A 15,270-nucleotide genomic window follows, 5' to 3' on the forward strand; every position below is an offset into this window, starting at 1 on the left:
TTGAAGAAACTCGCTCTAGACAAGGGAGTAGTTACGTTATTTAATGCCCTGGATTCGATTGGTACGACGATCTACGATTTTATGATAAGGTCTGGGAAGGAAGTTGCTTATTCATGCAGTGTATTAGGTAAATGATTACGTTTATAAGTTACCTATTTCACGCTCAAAATTATACCAAATCTTATCAAGTTCTTTTATAATCCCATCCCCCGGCCAAAAAAAGATTATTGCATTTTCATATCGTTACTGCGACAGATATCAACGGAATCTTTTTCAAAGAAGACGACAACCTGGTCTTTGGGTCGTCTAAACGCGACTGTTCAACATCAACGAGGCAACGAAGAGTCGTCCAAAGGAATAGTACCGCTATTGGAAATAGCTACGTGTACTTCAGTAAGAATACGCTTGACAAGCTACGTGAAGCAAGTTTAGAAGGTAAGTTAGAAAACATTGTGGACAGAGTTCTGTTCAAGGCACCACAGGAGGAAAATGACACTTAAGGCATAGACAGCGAAGCGATGAGGGCGTAGAACAGAAACAAAATATTTAAAATGTTTTTTTTTTTACTCATAATATCGTTTAATTCTGTATTCCTTCCCAAGAGCGTACTACTATTATCACAAAGATAGCTAATTTTTATTAATATTTTTGAATGTATCCGACATTTGTGAAGACTCGTTCTTACTACAATGCCTTTTAAGGTTGTGTGCCTCGAAAACGAAAGCCTATCCTTAATAAAACTTTCAACCTTTCACTAACCAAATCAAGAATAAAGATCAGGATCACCGTTCAAATTTCGGTACAAAAGAAACAAATTACCTAACATTTACCGATATTTGAATTGCCGTCATTCCTGTTCACTCTATTGCGTAAAATAAAATTTGCGAAAAACTAAGACGGTAAACCTCTTTCTCACTCCAAAAAGTTTAAAATGAGCCCCAACAAGTGATAGATCATAAGAGAATGATATCTTTATGACTTAGGAACGTGTACGAAGTTGATGTATTTGAAAAATTAGCTGATTTCATAGTACAGTGCATAATGACTGCAGTTCGCCTTATTGTCAACATACAGATAAGCCACTGGCAGTAGTATCGTACATCTACAACAATCCGGGAGACATTATACCAGCTGATGCTCAGTCCACAAGGTTAGTAAGCTCTAAGTGGGAGTTAGGTTTCTTAATATGAATGGACATGTTATCCTAGTAGTAAGTGTCTTTGCAGAGATCCCCTCCACCCGAGGCATAACAAGTCTCTCTCGGTAGTATGTATACACCCATCACACTAGCAGAAAATTTTTCGAGTAAATAGCGAGAAATGGACACTTTCTCGCTTTTTGCGAGAAATGCTGCGAGTTTTCACCTTTTCTCGCACTCAGTGGGCGGGAATTTATTTTCTCTCCATGAATCTGCGAGAAACAAAATTCTCGCAATCAAGCGGCGAGAATTTGCTTTGCGTGAATTTTTTTCTAACAGATTGGCAGCGAGAGAAACAAATTCACGCTAATTGATTGCTAGAATTTTGTTTCTCGCAAAGTCATGGCGAGAAAAACAATTTAAGCCTATTGAGTGAGTGGAAAAAATGAAATCTCGTAGCAATCTCGCAAGAAAAGCGAGAGAGTGTCAGTTTCTCGCTATTTTTTCGCAGTATTTTCCTCATGTGTCAGTTTAGAATGCGAGTGAACGTCTAAATTTTGAATTTTCACTGGTCTGGAACTCAACTGCGAGCCGTGTAAAATCCGTGTGCTTCGACGACACATGATAAAAAGCTAAGCCTCATATTGGACCTTACAAATCAGGCGAACGCGGTTGTAAACCTGCAAGGCAGGGAAAAAGTCGCTTTAAAGTGTGATTGGCTTCTGTGGACATAATTCTGCGGAATATTCAGAAGGCAAAGAGTTAGTTATTTAACGTTCACAACACGGCCACATGTACTGGCGATGTTTCAGCGATAGCTTAGAAATTATCTCATTTCTTATCTTCATGCTGTGAAAGTTAATTTAAGGTAGTATGCGCCTATAGAAAGTTAAAAACGTTAACTTTTGCTACTTTTCTAAACGAAACTTTCAACCATTCTCTTACCAAATCAAGAATAAAGATAAGGGATCACTGTATTTAATTGGGTACAAGAGAAAGAAATAACCCAAAAGTTGCTGGCATTAAAATTCAATTTGGCCACCACTCCTGTGCTAATTCTATTGAAAAATAAAAAACTAAAAAGGTGAAGTTTTTCTTACACCAAGAGCTTTAAAATGATCCCTCATAAATTGTAGTTTAGAAAAGAATTGTAAAACTTTGAGAGTCCTGATATCTGCCCCTGTGATGCATAGTACCTTTTGGTGATATGGGTTCGCATGTTTGCTTTGTGTTCTGAAAACCAAGTGAAAGAAGATATACGTTAGGTTAATATCACCACTATTTTGCAATCATTTAGTGACGTCAACATCAGAGTGACACGGCTTGATCTCCTTGACCCCTAGGTCACAAGGGCAGGAATGGGTGACATCCATTACGGCAGTCAACAGAATCAAGAAAGTGAACACACCGGTCATCTCGGTGTCAGTTTTTCCTAAACCAGAGGACAGTATGAACCTAGATATTCAGACGAGATTCTTTGAAAAGGAGGTAAGTTTTTTCCTTCCTCATCAAAACCAACAAAAGTTATATAGACAAACGACAAAGTGTAAAGCTATACCTAAACATTCTAATATTTCGTATTGGGACATTAGTCTGTAAAGTCTTTTTTATTGATCGAATGAGATAAGACTTCGCTTATCCTGTGTTTCTCTTTTTCCCATGTTTTTTTAGGAAGGGTACTCCCCTGTTTGTTCCGTCATGAAATCAGAAGCTAAACACGGGTAATTTGTTCATTTATACAGTGTCGTTTATTTTCACGATGCGTCTCATCAGCCTGATAAAGTGATAATTGACATTTGCGCCTCAATTATTATAAATAACTATGCAATGGTCATGCCTTACACCTTTTCACGTTTTGAAAATTTTATTGCAAACTTGGCGATAAAGAAGCCCCTGTTGCATGAGTCACTGGGAAGCGTTGACATCCGAATTTCATTCATGTTTTGCATTCTGCTGTTTTTACACAAACAGTTTTTGATAACTTATCCGGACTTACACTGATAGTGATCAACTAAACATCGGACGTTTCATACTTTTGTGTCTCTGTTTGTTTCTGTAGCTTGTGGTCAGATTCTTTTTTACATTTTTTTTGTTTTTGTTTGGACTGCAATTTAATTAAAATAATATTTCCTGAATGTAGCGAAAGAGGGACCATGTGTTTTACCTTTGTAGCATGTAACGTCTGACGAGTAGTATAACATAGATTGTTTATATGCATGCGCACGTCAGCTGTTCCGCACAAGGTTTGCCTAAACACGCTGTTTACAGTAGAAAACATACACAGTCTACTTTAACTTAGCAAGTTACAGTTTATCTTTACAACCATCTCCCCACCGACTTGAGCATTCGTTAAGCTAACCATTTTGCAGAACATTTTTGACAGAAGAAAAAAGACAAAGAACATCCTTCCAACATTCTAAAAACAACCGACACTTTATCTTAAGAATTAAAAGCATGAACGGTAGTAACAAAGATCGAGATTCCCAAACCCTGGTTATCATTGCATTATTTTTTTATCAGTCCATCATCCAACAGGCGTTAGCCCAATTACAGGATGAGGTATGCATAACCCACTAACCTCCAATGGAGCACTGAGGAGTAAAGTGCCTTGCTCAAGGGCACAACACCGTGCTGGAGTCTCGAACTCACCGTCCTCCGACAGTGAGTCCGTTTCTCTGGACCTACCGGGTCTCGAACTCACCACCCTCTGACAGTGAGAATGTCACCCTAACCTTTGGGCCACGGTGCCTCAAATTATTGCATGGAATACACTTCAACATTTAAGCCAAAACGATACAGCGCAAACTTTCATGGGATTGTAAAAGCTATAAAAGGACAAAATGGGTATCTCACTACTTCAGCAAATGACAGACGGCATGTTAAGGTAGTATGCGCCTCGCAAGTGAAAGCCTTAACGTTTTGCTCAATCGTTCCTGAACGAAACTTTCAGCCATACTTCTACCAGATCAAGAATGAAAATCAGGCGTCAACATACAAAGTTTGATACTAGAGAAACTATATACCTGATATTTACCGATATTTGAAATTAAAAATGGCCACCATCCCTGTATAAAATCCTTGCAGGAAAAAATTAAATCCTCGATTTACGAAAATATAAGAAAGTGAACATTTTTCTGTCTCCAAAACTTTAAAATGAGCCCACAAGTTATAGATCAGGAAATATTGTAAAGTTTTCGAGTCCGAATATCTGACCCGAGGCGCATTCTACCTTGACTGTTGTGCTTTGTCCGAAATGTTGAACACAGTAGAATGCATTATTGTTCATCGTTGTGGATGAAGTCTACTGAAATAGCTGACCACTTTCTGAAACTGGCAGACTTCGTTTCAAGGAGGCACAGTGGACCAGTGGTTAGGGTACCGGACTGACTAACGGAGGATGGTAAATTCGAGACTCGGTAGATCCAGAGTAACTGACTCACTGTCGGAGAATGGTGAGTTTGAGACTCCAGCACGGTGTTGTGCCCTTGAGCGAGGCACTTTACTCCCCATTGCTCATTTGGACCATGGCTTACAGGTAAATTGTCCTGCAATTTGGCCTTCACCCATTGGATGATTGATTGAAAAAAAATGTGGCTTGCTATGTTGTCGTAGACATCACAAAGTTTTGTTCACAAAACAGACGGACTGTGCTATTATTAAAACATCTCCGTTAGAATAGATTTGGACAGCGGGTGACATGCTAGACACATATTACATTTCTTTCATATCTGTTATGTTTAGCATGTGGAGTACCAGTGGATGTAAAGTAACCAACAGTGGCAAGCTGGACACTTTTGACTACGTTGAATGTGCATGTGGCCATCTTGGTAGCTTTGCTGTAATAGCGACCATGGGGAAGAGTCCGAAGGTATACATGTTTTAAGTTCTGCTCATCAAGTTCATGGTCAATCGAGAGACACAGAAATGACAATAATAAATAGTTATTTCTCGCCGTCCAGTTGTCCACTCTAATCGAATTTTTTAACTTAAATTTACATCTTTTAGCAATTATTGTATCGTTGCCTTGTTCATATTCCCTCGACAAAGAAGATAGGTTTTTGCAAGTGCTGAATTCTTCGATCTCTGTATTGTAGATGATGTCTGTTTTTACCAACAAATTGATTATATAAGCACAAACCCAGAAAAAAGTTGGAGTAAATGATTAATGAACTATTTTTACAAATTACAATGAAGGTAATCGCTGAGATGAAAATAAAACTAAAGGCAATACAAAATATCTCTTCTACGCTCTGGTAGTTGGTATAACTGAGAGTATCCGGTCACTGCAAATTTGCATACACCTATATGCATGATGAAAGAGACATTATCGGCCATGTTTGACTTTAGAACATTAGCTGTACGAGATAGTTTCAGCGGCACACATTTCTAGATTTGTAGTATGGCGCCCTCCTGGGCGAAGAATCGACAATTGACTAACCCTTTGTACGGTTTATTATCAACCAATCATTTGCAGCCATTTCTCGAAGCCGCAGCTGTTCCTATATTGAAACTGTGTTGTTCGCTGTCTTTATTTTTCATCGTTATAAGTTTGTTTGCTGTTTTCATGGCTAGGTAAGTACATGTCATTATCATTTTTAGGTATAAGCAACAGATAAGAAGATTCCGACACTTACTTTAATGAGTTTCATGTCCTGTGTTGATCTTGATTGAGGCAAAATAGAGAGCAGCTTTCAAGTCCTGTGAAACGTTATTACTTTTGTGTGTTTGTTACTAATGGAAATGTAATTTTAAATTTATTTCACCCCAATGCTAGACTGACATCGGACTTCTACGTGGTACTTGCGCAGACTATTCTTTCGTTTTCTTTCTTCCCTATCCTTGTTGCTATGGACGCTCTCCTTGACAACCAAGACTATGAGGTATACCTTAATATGTAACTCTAGATGGATAATTATATATACGATATAATGCATTTACATGAATGGTACACTTTGTATCAAGGGATTGTGTCTTTGATCATTGCGACCTATGGGCTTTGATCAGTAATCAACAGCACTTCCTTGTTTGCCTCAGGTATGTAAATGAAAGTGTGTGTTTCCAAGTTCTCATGAGGGGATGTATTTCAATATGAATGCATTATTATAAGAAAAAATATCTACCATCTCTCCTATATTTTCGTGTTTGTATGAACCGCAGGTATTTAAAAGTATTTACACTTCCCCATTTTTGTAGAACTCCAATCGGCTGGTTATGGCATTCTCCCATACGGTGATGCTCAGCAACTCTTTCTGGATGATGAACCTGAGTGTTCAATTTTTCATTCGTCTGAAGTACTACTTGTATCGAAGTACCCCTGCAAGGTGATTAGAAATCTCCTCTTATGGCTTCCAACTTTTATCTGATACACGTCCAACAAAGTCCCTTTTAAATAGTAGTTTCTCTTACAGTGAATGTGATCGGTGAATATTTCAATAATTGAAAATATTAATATTTGACGCCGAAGGTAGAGTTACTTTGAGACGAAAATTATTATGTTTGTTTGTTTGTTTGTTTTGGGGATTCTGAAGCATAAAAATTGGTTATTTTAGGGTGCACTCGTTTAACAACCCAACTATCTCAATGGGCTAACATATGTTTGGATAAAGATGAGTTGTATTATATAGTATGTCCCCCGCTTGCTTTGCTTTTCACGGCAGCAGTCACTGACCATCGCGTTAACCCCACGATCCAAGCAACAGCCTACTACTAACTGGACAGTCTGCTGAACTTTATTTCTTCAATGTACTCTGTTTTGATATTTATATGCCCACAGACTTAGACCAAGTCTAGTAGTAATGGTATTGCAAATTTAAGTAAGGAAGGTTCTTTCAAAACGATGGATATACGCCATCGAATTGTATGACCCTAAAAATGATGACATAACTCCTTGGTGTACAAGGTCTGAAGCAGCATGCCCTTGTCTTACAGAGTTTTGTACGTGTTTTGTGGCTGGGTGATACCTTGTGTAGTCCTTGCGTGTCTGATTTGGATGTTACCTGCCAACAAGGAGCCAAACAGGTAATTGCAAACTGAATTTGCATAAATCGTATATTTATCATGAAGAACAAAATGTTTCGCTATGGACAAGGCATACAAGTGATTCCAGAAACCCGCCCATAGTTGTTCTTGTTTTTTTCTACGTCTAATATCTTTATCATATGATTTTTATTCTTTTATTTTATCATTTGAACATGATGTGCCCAATGTTGCGTTTTACCTACAGCCGTCCGGATGTAGACGCTTCAGCCATTTTGTCTTCGATTGATGTGATAGCACTCCTTATCTCAGCGGTATGTATGTATGTTGTTATCGCTGTAAGCAACAAGAATCAAAAACTACTCAGTAAAAAGTAGTATACAATTTAGGTTGCAATTTACTCTGTGATTATTTAATTTACAAATGTATTCCCCGTAGTGAAACGACGCAACTGATATTATGTTCCTTTTTGGAGCATTTATAATTTGAAAGTTCATGTAAATGGGGACCTCAAGATATTGGGATATGAGAACCCCAAAGAAGTAGGAATTTAAGAATTGCACTTACCAAATCATTATCTCAATTATATTTAATGTTTGTGATTTTCAATTAGTTACACATTATTCTCCGCCTTAAAGATAAATGCCTTGTGTTTCTACTCAAGTATTCATTTGTAGGTCTCAAAAATAATATGGATTACCATTGACTGTTTTGATCTGATCGAGATTGACATTCTGGTGTTCCGGTCTTATGCATTTTTTTTTCAATTCAAGGTAACCGTCCTTGTGTACTGCCGCGATTATCGCATGCTGGCTGAGCTGGTCAAACTTATCCGGGGACCCGAGGAGGAGATACTGAGGTAAGCGATATCATTGTCTCGTTTGTACGTGAGATTTGGAAATTATTATGCACAAATGAGGCTTGTGGGCAGATTTCCGTTATCTCAAAATCATACAAATCTGTCCCTGTCCACAGTTTATAAAACACAAAGTAAAATTGAAATTTCTTTCTCGGTTTAAAAATTGGAAATATAATATTTTTCACAAAATTTAACCGAGAATAGGTTGATTTTGAATTTTTGACATCGATATCTTGTTTTCCTAAATAGTTCCCGGACTTTAAATGATGCCATCCCAATCTATCACTTCATTCCTCTTAATACTTGGGGTATCTTGGGAAAAGATGAAAAAAGCTTAACAACTTCGATATCGATGTGTAAACCTCAAGGTGGGGCTTTGATTGTTTTTTTTTTTATTCTGTTTTCTTAACTTTAAATAATAACATTGTCTTTACGCTCCCCTTGTGTTGTTTTACTTCATCACTAAATTAGCCGTTACCATTCAGATTGTCTGATGCTTGAAGGTCAAAGATATAACTTACAGTTAATCATATATCCTGTCACCGGACATGAAAACTATTTCCTTTATATTACAGTGCGAAGATGAAATCAGCCATCGTACTCCATTCAATATTCATTGTGACCCGGATTGTCAAGTGTGCCGTTCATATGATCGAAAACCCTGTTAATTCTATATATGTATTTGCATGTTGCGTTTTCATGGAGGTAAGATTTCCAATTTCAAATACTTCCACTCAATAGTCGCATCCTATTTAATTTCCATATCTAGGTACACATACCGTTTTCGTTGTTTCAATGACGCCAATAATACAAAATCTTTATGTCAGAATTTCATCAATCGTCATTTTGTCGCAGATTTTCAAATGTTAATCAACCAGACCAACAGTCAAAACATTGACTTCCTTAATCGTATGTATATGGGAGAAACCGGTCGAAAAATGTAGGATATGACCAAATTGAAAAATTCTTTTACATTTTTAACATTTTCTGTTCATTGACAACGCTGCCCTATGAATTCAAAAATACAAATATATATATATATATATATATATATATATATATATATATATATATATATATATATATATATATATATATATATATATAAGTAGTAAACATGCATTATTTTTCGAGCCCGTTGTTTGAATATCATACCTGTTTACTGGACATCAAGGCGGAGTTCTGAGTTCGAACCCGATTGAAACCACCGTATATAGTATCGTCAGATAAATTTTTACTGAAAATGCGTTAATTATTTCTCTTTGATTTCCATTTTGCAGGGTTCTGTCATCTATCTTGGGTTCTTTGCTACTAATAAGGAGGTTGGAAAACAATTATGAGTATTACAGATAATTATAGAAACAAAATTTTGTTTGAGGCTTCCCCTCTGAAACCTTTCAGAGTCGTAGCTACAATGCAAATATCGATAAAAATGTGTCACATGCTTTTTCTAAACAGAAAAGAGATTATTTCACTTAATATTGTAAATTTGGAATTTCATGTTCTTATTCCCCCCCACCCCTCGGAATGAGGCTATGACCCCTGGTTTTGACCTCAGCGTATGCAAGGCAACACACTCTAAACAATATGGCTTCCAGTGTATCATATTATAGCCGTGCAAATTAATATTTTTATCGTTGGTTTAGTACCCAAAAAACCTATTTTTTCTACGATCTGTACACTTATTTTCAACGTACTCTGAAATTTACAGAGTCAGTGTCCAATGCTTATTCCCTGAGGGTCACACTCTTTGCGGGGTATTGTGCATGTAGTCTCCAAAAACGTGCTACCGTTCGCGCTTTCCAAACCAAACATAGTATAAAATCCGTCTCCTGTAATCGGTAAATCTGCAGAGTGGCATAGCTTTCGGGAAAACCAAGAAAAAGGCGCTAAGTAACTATTCCTTATGTGCTTCTGTTCATCTTTTCTAGCTGCTGATTGTCCTAAGAGCTCGATATTTCGAGAAGGACGAAGAACACAAACAGGCGGTGCAAGACTTTGAGGATGAAGACTGTCAGAGACTGCAAATTCAGAAAGAAATTATGGAAAAGAAGAAGAAAAATCGTGAATCTCAGAATCCTAAGAGGCGGTTGAGAGAAAATGCTGAGGTAATATGCACCTTTTGAAGCTCGAAATTTAGTTTCAGATTAAGAAAATTAAGATTGGAAAAAATAGCATACTTCTCAGTAAATTGCATTACATGTTTAACATCAGTTTTTGTAAATTTGGAATAATATTTTTCTCTCAGTTCCTGACGCCAAAACAAAATTTCTATTGCTCATTAATGGAACTTTAATGACAGTAGACGTCGTGAAAGTATAATCTGTAAAGAATGTTCCTCGATGAATAATACAAAATTGCCAATGACAAATATTGACAAACGATTGGGTTTGATATTTTGTTTGGCTTGGTTTTTGGGGTGGTACAGGCCGTAAAACTATTTCCAGTAATCCGACATTTTTTATTTCAAAAGTTAAGTTTAAAATCAATTGAGATCCGATGAAATCTTGTAGTCCAAAATAGCTACTTCATCAGCACTGCCACGATTGCACTGTCTTTGATTTGTCAAGTATGTTAAACCGTTTGCTGTAGTTCAATCTACTTTTCAATAAAATACATATGATTTTGAAAGATTTACTCTCGGCAGTATCATAAATACCAGATAATTCCTCATACCTTGCCAATTTTGTCCTCGTACAATCATTAGGTCCGGTCCAGAAGAAGTCGTTTACAATACAGGAATAACGATGAAAATGACGAGGTGAACATGCGATCCGAAACCATAGTACTTGAAGAGATCTAATAACGGTAATATCCCGGTAAAATGTTAAGTACATGTATCATGGAACATATACTTTGAAATCTAAATAATATATCGCAAACCCGCAGATATGATGCTAACAAAAAGAACATTAAGTATGCAGCAATCAAGCATTGGAATTCTCTACCGTCTTCGTATAAGCACATAACTTCTAGACAAAGGTTTAAAATGGAATTACGAGGCCATTTAATGAACACAGAGTAGTTTGTATCATTTTCTTGATTTGTTTATTCTTTTTTATTGTATTTTTCATTATCGCTGTATCTCTGACATGTGTTTTTGTCCTTACGTAAGCCGTTTATGACATCATCGTTTACTGTTATTAGTTTATATTGGGCCATGGACTCAACTAGTCCCAGTGGACTATTTATATAGTCCATACCAGATACAGTTAGATGTTCACTGTTATAAACCCCTTGTTACTTTCCTCTTGTATTTGTATCCTTATCTGGTTAAATAAAAAATCATAAAAAGTTTAAACTAAAAATTTTGCTGAAAGTTTCCTCAGTAAACCTTTAAACTATTATCTTACCAAATCAAGAATAAAAATCAGGGGTCACTTCACGAAGTTAGATACTAGACAAACAATTTGCCAATCATTTACCGATAATTTAGACTCAAAATGGCCGACACTCTATCGGGAAAATAAAAATTTCTCACTCGAACAGCTTTAAAATAGACCATCACAAACCGTATACCACAATGGTATGGAAAACAATTGACAGTCCGGATACCTGTGCCTAAGGCGCATTATACCTTAACGTAACTATTAGACGTTTCCCAACAGTGATCCTTTCGCATTGTAGAGTTGAAATTTCTACACAAGGCTCAACATACTAAACTTCTGAAGGTCGATCGCGAAACGTCCGCATACTTCAATATATGAATTTATAATTAAAACAAAAGTAAGCGTCCACAAATATAACTTAGCTTGTCAATGGACTTGTTTTATCTCTTTAATTTAGTGTATTCAGAAGTGTTAGAATTGATCTATTATATTGATAATATTTTACAATCAATTAAGCAATTCATAAATTTATAGAACGCCGGAAACACACTTTTACACACATTTACATCTTTACATTAGGTGGTTTACTTTCCGTGATTAATATTGCACTTGGCCAATATGTCCTTATATTTTTGTCTTTTCGACACCATTAGATTAATCGATACAAACACTAACACCAGTTTTGGAATGCTTTGTTTGATTGTACTGTATTCTGCAGTGTTTGCATGACATAGTGTATCGTATTTGTCATCTTTTAACACACTTTATTTTTTCTATTGAATAAATGTTTTGCACCATTCAACTAAATGTACTGGCATGTTATTGATTATTGATATCTACATAAATAGGACAAAAATCAGTTAAACTATTTACGATTTATAATATACTTTAGCTTATATGCGTTCGGTTAAGAAAGTCAGTGATTTTTCCTGGTTTATTTATTACATGTTTGTGTCGTTTTCATCCATAACACAAACTGGGAGTTCTATGTTCACTTCCCTGGTTGTATGATACTATTAATTGGTTGCCATGAATTTGTAAGTGTCTAGTATAAGCTTTACCTGGAACTGCCTTCATTAGTCCTTGGCATTGCAAAATGTTCATTTCTCGCACGTATGAGTGGTTTTCATTCTTAAATGTGTAGAATTAAAACCTCTACAGGAAATGCAATGTTCTCTTATGAAAATGCAAATATAGCCGCTGATATTTTGACCACACTGAAAATATCTGTAATTCTAATCAGAATTCATGGTTATGCAAACCATCGCAACATTAGCAATCACGCTCGCTCTATGCAGAAGAATAGCAATGGATGGTATGATTTCATCTTATCAGCAAAAAGAGCACACATTTAATCATCCAATTATTAACATTGTTTGTTAGTCATGATGTCATACTAGCTGTAATAAACTTTATAACAAGTGTATAAATGTTCTTCCCTGCTAAAAGAAACGAGTGTAAGTGAAGTAATATGTCTTTAGATTAAAAGGCAGAAGGCTCGGACACTTTGAAGCTGGATGGGTCGGGTTACACAGAATCAACGCAATTTTTCTTTACAATTAGCTTAGCGTAGGTAAAATAATTATCTACGAATGGCGATTTGTGTCAATTCGCAGACAACTTTAGTATATTTGTAACAGTCATAGAGAGAGTGAATGTATTTTATAAAATGTAGCAAAAATTTACAATTAATTCCCAGTCTTGGTCTTCCATTAACACTAAAGCCCTCCTTCATCAAGATTTTACCATTTTTACATGTAACGAGTTTCCTCAACTTTGATCGAGTCAATTCAGATATGTATCCCTAACTAGGAAGCTCGTTGACTATGCCTATAAGTAAGAAGCTGATATCAATATGCTGAACGACCTTCATGAGTGTTATATCGTAGTATCTTTAATGTACATAGCAGGTTTCGTCAACTTTATCCAAGTCAATCTCAATATATCCCTAATTAGGTAAATCTGTTTCATATGCAAATTAGTAATTAGGTGAAGTAAAAATGCTAAATGACTTTCAAAAATGTTATATTATAGTATGTCCCATGAACATAGTGAGTTTTGTCAAATTGGTACAGTGAGTGATCACTACCTATCTGACTTACAGATTAATATATGGCGGGTGCCACATGTGGGCAGGATGCGCTTACTATTTTCGAAACACCTGACATCACTTCTTTGTCTTCTGGCCAGAGGTCCATATATCTTTCTTTCATGAATATGACTTTGTTTGTGTACCGTCTATTTACTGTCTGTTCTGTGCAGTTTTGTGTCTATGTCTACAACTATTGTCTTACGAATTCTGACTAATGTCATTGGATTATAGATTGGTATGATTGCGATTATTTAACATGCATATCCCTAATAAGGAAAGTTCGTTGAATATGCAAATAAGTAATATCAGGAGTAAATGACTAATCTCTTTCAATAATCTGATATTATAGTTTCTCCAATGTACATAGCAAGTGTCGTCAACATTAATCGCATCAATTCAGATAAATATCACACAATTAATACAATTCGTTAAAGATGCAAATTAGTAATGAGCTGATCTAAACGAGCTGCACAAAATTATATATATATATATATATATATATATATATATATATATATACATATACATATATATATATATATGAGTAGTAAAAATATTAATTTTAAAATGTTATATCATAGAATCTACAATGTATATAGCGAGTTTCTTTGATCGAGTAAATTAGATATACAGCCCTTACTAGGAAAGTTCATTAAATATACAAATTAATGTGTCATCACTATCTATCTAACTTAAATGTCATCCCTACATATCTTTCACAGCTGATATATCCTATCGTAATTAACATTTTTAGCAATTGTCATCACACTTTGTGCAAACTTAACAATTTACATTATCAAGTGACACGGTAGCGCACATCTTTAGAGTGACACTAAATGATATAAGCATGATCTGCAACGAAAAACTAACAAGACTCTTCGAGGAGAACCATTCGACACCAGATATTTGTTTTAATCCATTGCTGATGGTACTCGATCGCACTTGGCAATTGACAAAAGCCTACGTACTCGCGACAACCGCCTTAAAACATACACTAGTCACCAATTTTTGTATTGTGTTATCAATCATGTTCGTTTCAAGTTCTCTGTGAACAGTTGCGTAGGGTTCGACAGTCAACACGGCAGTATGAACATGTTAACTCTCCGGTAAAAATAATATCGAAATTAAAGGCAGCGGAGACTGGCCGTTGAACTTAACAGCCAGTGCCTATTCAACATCTAGCGATCCAGTGTTCCTGCGAACAACCAAACTGACAAAAAATTTATCGAGTCCTGCTTTCAGATCAAAACAACAGAGGAGTCAGGCCTCGACCTGTGATAGAATCACCGGCGGCATCCCCCTGACTTTGTTCCCTGGTGCTGTTAAATGATCAAGTCGGCCTACCATTGTTCTAACAAATAATTTGAATGATTGAACCGTATTGCTCACCTTCAAAGGAGTTCAGCAACACCCATTTTCCCGAGGTACTCTATCCTTAATATCTCTGGCAAGATATTCCTTATCGCCTACTCCAATCTCACTCACTTGCCTTGACTTGTAGACTGGGATTTTCTGAGCTGAAGACTTAACTTGACTTCTTAACACATAGACTCTTAGTAAGCCATGGTCTTTTCATCCACCTTCGAAACATTCAATTATCGCAAGTTCGTGGATTGATTACCATTTTGCAAACTCTGTTGTAAAGTAAATATGTAGAAAATTTCATCTTTTTAAAGTATTGCATATTAATTTTTCGGGAATATTATGTGTAACATTTAACATAACATATTATCACACCTCACTCATTCAGCGTGCACTACCATTGGTTAAACACGACTCACGTGACATGTAAAAGAACGTGATGATGCCCTCTGCGAACTTGATGATGCCCTCTGCATTTGATATTACATGGATGACGTCATTCTACTTACTGCGC

General features: G+C 36.1%; 1 protein-coding gene across 1 annotated transcript in view; it reads left to right on the top strand.

Moving 5' to 3' along the window:
- LOC139143715 (adhesion G protein-coupled receptor E5-like) overlaps positions 1 to 12,035 on the top strand; it is a 45,065-nt gene extending 33,030 nt beyond the window's left edge. The window contains exons 10-25 of the mRNA XM_070714250.1: positions 7 to 127; positions 256 to 435; positions 1,075 to 1,150; positions 2,482 to 2,626; positions 2,810 to 2,859; positions 4,880 to 5,006; positions 5,613 to 5,710; positions 5,913 to 6,018; positions 6,332 to 6,459; positions 7,067 to 7,156; positions 7,362 to 7,428; positions 7,888 to 7,973; positions 8,549 to 8,678; positions 9,254 to 9,295; positions 9,905 to 10,081; positions 10,681 to 12,035. Coding sequence (XP_070570351.1) covers positions 7 to 127; positions 256 to 435; positions 1,075 to 1,150; positions 2,482 to 2,626; positions 2,810 to 2,859; positions 4,880 to 5,006; positions 5,613 to 5,710; positions 5,913 to 6,018; positions 6,332 to 6,459; positions 7,067 to 7,156; positions 7,362 to 7,428; positions 7,888 to 7,973; positions 8,549 to 8,678; positions 9,254 to 9,295; positions 9,905 to 10,081; positions 10,681 to 10,776 — 1,719 coding nt within the window. The 3' untranslated portion in view covers positions 10,777 to 12,035. The remainder of the gene's footprint in view (positions 1 to 6; positions 128 to 255; positions 436 to 1,074; positions 1,151 to 2,481; positions 2,627 to 2,809; positions 2,860 to 4,879; positions 5,007 to 5,612; positions 5,711 to 5,912; positions 6,019 to 6,331; positions 6,460 to 7,066; positions 7,157 to 7,361; positions 7,429 to 7,887; positions 7,974 to 8,548; positions 8,679 to 9,253; positions 9,296 to 9,904; positions 10,082 to 10,680) is intronic.
- Positions 12,036 to 15,270: the final 3,235 nt, after the last annotated feature.

This window comes from Ptychodera flava, chromosome 11, assembly GCF_041260155.1.
Source record: "Ptychodera flava strain L36383 chromosome 11, AS_Pfla_20210202, whole genome shotgun sequence".
Taxonomy (NCBI): domain Eukaryota; kingdom Metazoa; phylum Hemichordata; class Enteropneusta; family Ptychoderidae; genus Ptychodera; species Ptychodera flava.